At 35.9% G+C, this 10,624-nt stretch overlaps 1 protein-coding gene across 1 annotated transcript in view; it reads right to left on the bottom strand.

The window, feature by feature from the left end:
* Nucleotides 1-10,624, bottom strand: part of PIK3CA (phosphatidylinositol-4,5-bisphosphate 3-kinase catalytic subunit alpha) — an 85,268-nt gene that overhangs the window by 29,062 nt on the left and 45,582 nt on the right. The window contains exons 2-6 of the mRNA XM_006745917.3: nt 8,098-8,525; nt 7,350-7,559; nt 5,748-5,998; nt 4,895-5,140; nt 4,082-4,167 (exon numbers count right to left, since the gene is read on the bottom strand). Of these exons, the coding sequence (XP_006745980.1) occupies nt 4,082-4,167; nt 4,895-5,140; nt 5,748-5,998; nt 7,350-7,559; nt 8,098-8,449 (1,145 nt within the window). The 5' untranslated portion in view covers nt 8,450-8,525. The remainder of the gene's footprint in view (nt 1-4,081; nt 4,168-4,894; nt 5,141-5,747; nt 5,999-7,349; nt 7,560-8,097; nt 8,526-10,624) is intronic.

Genomic DNA, 10,624 nt, shown 5'->3' with positions numbered 1-10,624 from the left:
TTTAAAGAGAGAACAACTTATATATATATATATATATGCCAAAAATACGGGTAACTACTGTGAAGGGACAGAATATGACTCTAAAAATGAAAAATAAAAATGTTTTTTAAAAAAGAGATTGATAAGATGTTGGTTGAAAAAGGGAAAAAGAAAAATTCAAAAAAAAAAAAAAAGACCGTTAAAAAAAAAAAATTAACTTGGAAAGACTAAAGAATCATGGTAAAAAAGCCATGGATTCTATGTGCAGTATTCCCCTAGCGCTGGAGTTCTGCTGTTCTCATTGATGGGTAAACTTGGTCTTGGCTGGCTGTTCTCGCTGATCTTCTGGGGGAGGGGCCTGTTGCCGTGGTTCCCAAATGTCTTCGCCAGAGGTGGAACTGCCCCACCCTTGCCGGGTCCGGGCAAAGTCATCTGCTTGGGTTTGCTCTCGGGAGCTTTTGTTCCCTGCAAGCTTTCTGTACAGCTTTGGAGGCAGAGAGTGAAAATGGCGGCCTCCCTATCTCCGCCCCGGAGGAGCCGAAAACTTGGGGCCCCGCTCCTCAGTGAGCCCCCAGAGAAAAGCAGTAAGTCACTCCCGTCTTCCCGGTCTCCAGCCGCACTCCGTGCTCACCCGGCCTGTGACCGAGCGTCTCTATCTCTGGCACCCGACCCCATGTGGAGTCTCCAAACTCAACAGATCCCTGCAGTGCGCTCCCGCGCTGCTCCTCCCAGGGAGGAAGGGGAGTCTCCCCGGATCTGCCGTTTGTTGGGTCCCTGCTGGAGGAGGAGTGGCCCAACTGTGCCCTGGATCACGGTTTATGGCAACCCCGAGCTGAGAGCCCGCTCCTCGGCTCCGTCTCTGCAGGCGGCTTCCCCGCTCCGATCCCTGGGAGCTCTGCCACACTCAGGCACCCCCGGTCTTCCTGTGACCCTGAGGGTCCTGAGACCACACTGTCCCGTGAAGGTTCCACCCCCCGCTTAACCACTGGAGCAATGTCCCTCAGCGGAGCCGACTTCTAAAAGTTCCGACTTTGTGCTCTGCGGCTCTATCACTTGCCAGAAGGGCCGGTGATGGAGGCCCCCTCCCCCGCCGTCTATCCTCCCGAATATCGCCTGAGATTCACTTCTCCGCACGTCCTACCTTCCAAAAAGTGGTTGCTTTTCTGTTCAGAGAGTTGTTGCTATTCTTTTCTTTGATCTCCTGTTGAGTTTGTAGGTATTCAGAATGGTTTGATCCCTATCCAGCTCAATTCCTGAGACCAAACGAAATCCAGGTTTCCTACTCCTCCGCCATCTTGCTCCACCCCGATGTTGAGCATCTTTTCATGTGTCTATTGGCCATCTTGATGTCTGACTTCTTTGGATATGTCTGTTCATGTCTTCTGCCCATGTTTTAATTGGGTTATTTGGTTTTTGGGTGTTGAGTTTTTTAAGTTCTTTATATATTTTGGATACTAACCCTTTATTGGGTATGTCATTTGTTGTCATTCAGTAGGCTGTCTTTTTGTTGTTTCCTTTTCCATACAGAAGTTTTTTATTTTGATGTAGTCCCAATAGTTCACTTTTGCTTCTGTTTCCCTTGCCTTTGAAAACATGTCTAGCAAGAAGTTGCTGCCTGTGTTCTCTTCTAGGATTTTGATGGATTCCTGTCTCACATTTAGGTCCTTCATCCATTTTTAGTTTATTTTTGTGTATGGTGTAAAAAAAGTGGTCCAGTTTCATTCTTCTGCATGTGGCTGTCCAATTTTCCCAAAACTGTTTATTGCAGAGACTGTCTATTCTTTCTTGTTTTGTTGAAGATTAGATGACCATAGAGTTGAGGGTCCATTTCTAGGTTCTCTATTCTGTTCCACTGATCTATGTGCCTGTTTTTGTGCCAGTACCATACTGTCTTGATGTTACAGCTTGAGGTCTGGAATTGTGATGCTTCCAGCTTTGTTTTTCTTTTTCAACATTGAGTCTTTAGGATTTTCTTTTTCTTTTATTTTATTATATTATGTTAATCACCATACATTACATCATTAGTTTTTTATGTAGTGTTCCATGATTCATTGTTTGCGTATAACACCCAGTGCTCCATTCAATATGTGCCCTCTTTAATACCCATCACCAGGCTAACCCATCCCTCCACCCCCTCCCCTCTAGAACCCTCAGTTTGTTTCTCAGAGTCCATAGTCTCATGGTTCGTCTCCCCCTCCGATTCCCCACCTTCATTTTCCCCTTCCTACTATCTTCTTTTTTTTTCTTAACATATAATGTATTATTTGTTTCAGAGAGTCTTTAGGATTTTCTAATAGAGTATCATGTCATCTGCAAATAGTGGAAGTTTTACTTCTGCCTTACCAATTTGGATGCTTTTATTCCTTTTTCTTGTCTGATTGCTGTGGCTAGGACTTCCAGTACTATGTTGAATAAAAGTGGTGAGAGTGGACATCCTTGTCCTGTTCCTGATCTTAAGGGGAAAGACTCCAATTTTTCACCATTGAATATGATGTTAGCTGTGGGTTTTTCATTTATTATGTTGAGAGTTTTTATCATGAATGGATGTTGTACTTTGTCAAATGATTTTTCTACACCTATTGAAATGATCATATGGTTTTATTCTTTCCCTTATTGATGTAGGATATCATGTTGACTGATTTACAACTACTGCCACCCTTGCATCCCAGGAATAAATCCCACTTCATTGTGGTGAATGATTTTTTTAATGTATGGCTGGATTTGGTTTGCTAATATTTTGTTGAGAATTTTTGCGTCATGTTCATCAGAGATACTGGCCTGTAGTTCTAAACTAGAGAATTCTTGAAGAAAAGATAATCAAATTTAAGTCTTCTCTAAATAGCTAATTTACTAAAATTTTGAGCTTTTAATCTTATATTATTAAACAAATTTACATTTTGCTTTTATAAAACTAGTTTACTTTTGGTACTTGAAACAACTAGGATATATCTACCCAATATTATTTTGGGGTCTTTGGTTGGGGCTTGTTGAACTCCTTAGAATGTTTATAGTTTTCAACAAATTTGGCAAATTTTTGTCCAGTATTTCCTCAAATATTGTTTTTCTGTTTCTCACACAAACACCCCACCCAATCTGTGATAGACATGCAGTATGGGTGGGAAATAAACTTTTCCTGTTACAACAACAATTTAAAAAGATCCTGTAGTTGTTTGTTTCACAGTGTAACTTCTAATTTAAATAATGTACCTTCTGACTGACAATAGTTCAGATAGGGTAAAGAACTATTTTACTATTTACTATTTTACTCCTGGTAGAGAAGGCTATCACCTCTTTGAACTTCACCTAGGCTCTAGAATGGTGGCCATATCTAGCAACTTAATTACAAGACCAGAACTTTTTCTTGACTCTTCCAGAACTCAGTCTAAATTCATTATAAAATTTACTTCTGGACGTTTTACTAGTTGTCTCTATTGCTAGTCTACAAAACCCATCTTTAATTTTTAGTAACAATTCGAGTGCTCTTAAAATATTTCTATAATGTTCAGGGTAAATTCTTAATTCCCAAATGATTCTATAAAGAGCCAAAGAAATAGCAGGATGGCAAACTGTTGGATTATATTACCTTTTTCTTCCTCATTGTATTTCTAGGCAATAATAATTTAAAATGTTCCCCCAAACTCCCTCTCAGAAACTGATTTGTTCCCAAAGACTCTTTATTTGAATGTCATAAAGATCTACTCTTGTGAGTGATGGGAGTGCCTCATAGTCTGGCTCTGAAGTTGTTTGCCAACTCTCATTCCTTAATGTAAGTGTAAATGGAGGTAAGAATAAAATACTAGGTTAATGGATCTAATGTGGGGAATCATCAGCACAGAATGCAACTATATTCTGTTCTCTACTTGATATAATGGAAAGAGAGAATCAGAAAAACCCTTCGGATAAAATTTTACAAAGAATTAACAAAATGATCCTGTGATAGATACTCATTTGCCTGAAAGTCCTTAGGATCTATATGTAAATGTTTGGTAATTTAAATTACTTGTATAAAACTAAGGATGCAAACAAAATTTAATATTTTTATTGATTACATTGCTAAATACTAACATGGCTTTTGGAAATATAAATCCATACACTTCCTTACCTGGGATTGGAACAAGGTACTCTTTGAGTGTTCACATTATCGCATAAGGGTTCTCCTCCATGATAGATACCTGTTCGAACATAGATCTTAAAAAAGAAAAAAAAGTTTGTGTATATAAAGACATAACAAATACACACACACACACACACACACACACACACTACAGAACCAATATTAAACAATATTAAAATAATGTAACTGATATGAATGACAGAATCCATTAAAAGTTTCTGTTCAGATGTAGCTTTTCTGTTCTTCCTTCAGTTAATACTGATGCAGATTCTTCACCAAACAAAATGTGTTGCTGCCTTTAGGGGGACATCACACTATAAAAAAATCAATATAGACTCACAATCCCTTTAGGCCAGGTATGTAATTCAGAGTTTTTCATATTTTAGAAAGATAAATTGGTACATATACTAAATACTACTTCATATTCTTAGCTGCTGGAACAGCACCCCATAAAGACATTAATATTTCTGCAACAAAACACATGCATATTTACACTAAATGGGATATATAGAAACTATAAAAATTCCCACTTCAGGTTAGGTCAGGTTTTGCTGCCACATGAATTCTGTAAAACTCATGGTTTTAAGAACTTAGATATATGGAAATTAGAATTATGAGAATATTAGAATTATGGATATTAGCATTACAGACAAAGAACTGTAAGCCGTGCAACATCTGAGGGAGAGGAGTGGTTTTCTAGCTATCTGAAAACAGTGCAGGTCAACAGATTATTATACATAGTTCAATAAAAAAGTCAATGTAAAATAATTTATATAAATAAGCGTCAACACTTGACTTTACCTTGTCAATGTCTCGAATATTTACATTCACATAGGTCGCACAAAGGATTTTTATTCTGAGTGCACTATTTATAACCCAAAGGGATTTTGTAGATGTTTCTCCATTCATATATGGTGTAGCTGTGGAGATGCGTCTGGAATATGAAGGCATTGTGAAACAGTCCATTGGCAGTTGGGAGTAAAGGCTTTCTTTAGCCATCAGCATCAAATTGGGCATCCTCCCAAGCATTATACAGCTTCTTATGTACTGTAAAAGATTAAGAGGGGAGGGAAAAAGCCATTTTTTATAAGGTGTTTCATTTTAAAAGCAACAAACATGTAAGCAAAAAAAAAAAAAAAGGAACAAAGGAATTAAAACCAATGACCAGAGGATACTCATTATGAAAACACTGTTTATATCTGAACAGTGTTAATCAGCTTATCCATATATCTACGGTCAGGCCCCAAATATTAAATATATAAAATCTAAAGGAAAAAAAGCATCTGTTCTCCCAAATTCAATTCATCATGAATCTCTCAAATTAAATATAGTATATATTTTTTTAAACTTTAAAAAATTTATTTATTTGAGAGAGAGCGGGAGAGGGAGAGCACAAGAAGGAGAGGGAGAAGCAGGCTCCCCACTGAGCAAGGAGCCTTATGCAGGGCTTGATCCCAGGACCCTGAGATGATGATCTGAGCCGAAGGCAGATGCTTAACCACCTAGGTGCCCCAAACAGAGTATTAAAAATAAACTTATGAAGCTATTCACTAATATTAATCACTGAATTTTCAAAAAGTTATGTCCTAAAAATACAGATACTTGTCCCCAACTTTTACATTTCCTATTAATATTTTTGAAGCTTGTTACTCACCTTATACTGACTTAGAGGATATTTTTCAAGGAAGTATTCATCACATCCACACACTTTTAAAATATACTTGCCCTGATATTCTAAAACACAGAGTTTTAGTTGTTCAGATGATAGCAACATGCTTCTAGTTTTTTTCCTGATTGCTTCAGCAATTACTTGTTCTGGCACACAGTCATGGTTGATTTTCAGAGTATACTTCTGCTTGTCATTATTTGGAGAAACTATTACCCAAATCACCACTATTATTTGCCCTATAATAGGAAAACATTATTAGATGCAATCACCATATATATTTCATTTTTCAAGAGACAAATTTCAAAAAGTATGTACTACCATTATTCTAACCATAATCAGAAATGACTTATAATCAAACTAATTAAATACAGGTAAGTATCATGTAGAAACCACAAATCTTCAAATATGTTAGGGCTACCAGGCCATGCCCAAATCTCGTGTTTTATGGCAAGCACGCAAAACTGTGACGAGAGTCACAGTACCTGAGGCCAAGCTGATTTCCATTCTAAACTGCATCACATACTTAATGAGTACAACTCCTGTGAAGAGTGACTCATGATGGTATCAAAGGTTCAACAGTACCTAAAGTAGAAGAGTTTTTGGTAACTATGGGAAAGAATCATGGAGACTTAATGAAAATGCTGAATCAGAAGGAGAGAAAAGATGGTGGAAGAAGGGAAAGAATATGAACTTTTAAATGTTTTCCTTTTAAGATCAATTAAGCTGGGAGGAGGGGTGAAGATGATGAAAATGGAAAGATTAAAACTATGGTAGAGTGGTCCAGGTGTTCACAGTACAATTCTTACAACTCTTCTGTAGGGAAATTTTCATAAAGAATGTTGGCCGAAAATGAAAAGAGACTTTCATTTTAAAAGGTATGCTAGAGTAGAAAAGAATTTCAAATGAAGATTTTATGTTATACTGCATTAAACTAGTGTGAATAATATGAGTGAAATAGTAACAAGATGTCTTAACTTATTCTACCAACAGAATTTTAAATTTAAGAGTGTGTGAAAGCTAACTTACTCTAAAACTTTAAATTGAAACTTTCACTTTGTTACGTTGAAAAATACAGATATTCATCTGATACAATGATATTTTCATTTCCTAAACAACAGAGTGTATAAATTTCCATGTTCACTTAATTCTAGAAATTGATACAGTGTCAAAAGTCATTCTATATATTATCACTCATGATAAGATTTAATTATTCCATTTACTAAGAAATTTATTTTTCTTCGTATATATATAACAAAAATGTGCAAAGTTTTCCCAAAATTTCATAAAGTATTTCTATTTATACTTTTTTTATTTGTAAAAAGATAATCAGCTATAACTGTATAATAATGAATTTCAAACTCAAAGTTCTTTAGTTTTATTTTAAGATACACAATTCACCGGGATCAGCACTGTATGTGCACAATTCATTCAATCAATAATTTATTACATGCATATATATTTGGCACTCAGCTATATCTTGTCAGTATAAGCAGTCCCTGTCTTCCAGAAGCTTATCATGTAGCTGGGATAAAAAGAGAGAAATTTTTACTACAGTAACCAATTATGGTAGATTGACAATTTTCTTACCTTTATCTAATTTATTATATATGTGCTTTGGCAGTTCTGGTGAAGATTCTACATTTGGAGGATAGACATACATTGCTCTACTATGAGGTGAGTTAAGATCCCGAAGATCCACAGCTTCTTTACAAACATTCAGAATATTTCGTCGGAAGTCCTGTACTTCCGGATCTTTAACCATATCAAATTCACACACTGGCATGCCAATAGCAAAACCTTAAAAAAATTATATAAAGAATATAACATTCTATTAAACATATAGTATGAACATGTCTCTTACAAATGGGGAACTTGACACATTTGGAAGTTCACAATAAAGAAGTGTCTCTGTGTTTAAAGAAATTTTGATGAATACATAAAGTAAGAGTTGACAAAGACTCAAATATTTTTAACATATAATATATAATATATTCAGCAACTTGGAGGAAAGGCAGCAAACATCCATGTAATTTTTTTTTTTAAAGAGTAACAAAACAAAACTGGGATATAACAAATCTAAGTCAACCCTACAAATGATATTTCTTAAAGAAAAATTTATAGGATACTACCAAAGTGTTAAAAATAGTTCCTTAGCCAGGTAGTCAAAAAATACTTTCAATTTGTAATGGTTTTTATTTCAAAATCTATTTATTTAAGGTTACAAAGGTAGTTAACTGATTCAGACAGAAATATTTTAGTAATGAGAAAATAGTTAAGTTTCATGGTTATTTGCTTTTAGAACAACAATGCCATTTAGTCAAAAACTGAGTCATACCAATTTCTCGATTGAGGATCTTTTCTTCTCGGTTGCCTACTGGCTCAATTACTTTTAAAAAGGGTTGAAAAAGCCGAAGGTCACAAAGTCGTCTTGTTTCATCAAAAAATTCTTCCCTTTCTGCTTCTTGAGTAACACTTACGAAAATGTAAGAAGATTCATCTTGAAGAAGTTGATGGAGAGGGTACTTTCTTGCTTCTTTAAATAATTCATGCTTTATAGTTATTAATGTAGCCTCACGGAGGCATTCTAACGTCACTATCATTCCATTTGGTAGTAAACATTCAACTAGGATTCTTGGGGGCATCAAGTGGATGCCCCACAGTTCACCTGATGATGGTCTTGGAGGCATTGTTCTGATCCTTTACAAGTTTTACATATAAAACTATTTTAAGGAATTAGATGTGTGGCTGTCCCAAAGCAGAAATCTAAACCAAAGGGGGAAAAAAATATGTTAAAAGAAAAACTACAGAAGAATATATTTATGGCATTACTAAATGTAAAAACTCATTTTCTGTAGTTTGAATTGATTAGGGTATTAATAATTTATCTTAAATATTTTGATGGAGACTCTTGCTCCAAATTAGGCTGAAAGAATTGATTCCAAAGCAGGAATTAGAAAAACACTTGGCCTGGAAAGGATCTTTTAGATCATGGATCCGTCGCTCTCATTTTAAAGGTGAGTAAAGGTGAGAGAAGTCAAATCTTCCTTTTCACTCCCTACCACTACCCTGTGGTAATGAGAAATTACATGGCTTGGTCTTTTTCTTAAATTAATCTTTGTATTGATTATTGTCTACGTGACATCTTAGACCATTCTGCTTCTAAAGTATAATTTACGTATATATTCACTATAATATAAAGTGTCATCAATACATCCTTGAAATATGACGAATTTGAATGATCCATCTACTTTATCAAATAACCCAACCCTAATAATTCGATTGAAATGATCTACACACAAATGAGACCCACTGACTCTCTTTGTTAGTAAAATACTCCAACAGTGTTAAGTACTTGTAATATTTTTTAAAATACAAAGTATTATTATGATTTGAAGCCCTCATTTTTTTTTTTTTAAGATTTATTTATTTATTTGAGAGAGCGAGAATGAGAGAGAGTCCATGAGAGGGGGGAGGGTCAGAGGGAGAAGCAGGCTCCTCGCTGAGCAGGGAGCCCGATGCGGGACTCGATCCTGGGACTCCAGGATCATGACCTGAGCCGAAGGCAGTCGCTTAACCAACTGAGCCACCCAGGCGCCCGAAGCCCTCATTTTTAAAGATGTCAATAATCTCCAGGATTCTTTAGAAGATACTGCAAAATCCACAAAGGCACAGGTTTATTTTTTGCTATTTATATTTATATTTTCTTTTATTCAGCAAGCTACACTGTAAAGGCATAAAAAAAGGTAAGGTGAGAGACATTATAAAAAAGAAATGAAAGTTAAGCTAGAGAAATGAATCAAAAGGGCCCAGATAACTTACTATATTTGATTATTCTATCGGGCACTGTGGACAATAGTCATAAATGACACTTTTTTTATTCACTAAAAATGTACTGGAGCTAAAAAAAAAATGTACTGGGGCTTTTCCACAGGACCATGTTAGGTCCTGGGAATATGATAATGAAGAAGACAGGCATGGCCCTTGCCCTTACAAGGCAAAGTCAAGAGTGTGAAGATTATGGGTTTGTTGGGTATAGGATAATTAAATTCACAGGTAATTAAATCCAGAAACCTATCTTCTCTGACTCCTGTATGTCATACCCATCAACATCTAATCCATCAACAAACTTTGTTAATTCTATCTCCCGAATCTGTATACTCCACTACCACTCTTAGTACCTTGGGTCAGGCCACTACTATTTCTTGTCTGGACCACTGCTAAAGCCTAAATGGTCTCCCTGGATCTAGGTTTGCCCCCTACGATCCATCTTTCACTTTATAGCCAGTGTGAGCTAGACAGGGCAATAGGGTCTACTTTGAGCAGACACTTTTGCTATCTTACTTGCAAACAAGTACTTATAGTATGCTTCAGAGTTCTAACACATGAAGGAGGGGAGAAATAGAAATAGCAAAAATTTCAAGCCCTCCCCCATCTCTAGAAATATAGAAGTCAGTTGGAAGACAATAGAGAATGTAAAACAATTTTTAATAGTTGAAAATCTTTCTTCAAATTTATAAGAGACCCACTGAAGTTATAGGATTTAAAATATAATTATTCTATTTCCTACACTTCTAAATGAAAATTCATTGGTTAGTAAAAAGACCAGATGGATCAATCTGTGTGCATAATTATAGAAGTGACTTAAGCTAAGCTTTTTAAAACATACAAAAATTTGAAGAATGCAAGGGAAATGCCAAATGACTACTTTTAAATGATGATCTGACTGCATAAAAAAGTTCAAATAAAAACAAAACCAAACCACAAGCCACACCAAAACAGCAGCTGTGTTTATAGTTTTCTTTGTTGAATGGCGCTAACAGGTCCATGTTATGGAGTCATAGGGGCAACTATATAATAAATAA

The sequence above is a fragment of the Leptonychotes weddellii genome, chromosome 1, assembly GCF_054177405.1.
Source record: "Leptonychotes weddellii isolate Sample4059 chromosome 1, ASM5417740v2, whole genome shotgun sequence".
NCBI lineage: Eukaryota > Metazoa > Chordata > Mammalia > Carnivora > Phocidae > Leptonychotes > Leptonychotes weddellii.
Note: the sequence above shows the minus strand (reverse complement) of the source record. Positions and strands in the feature narration are given on the sequence as shown.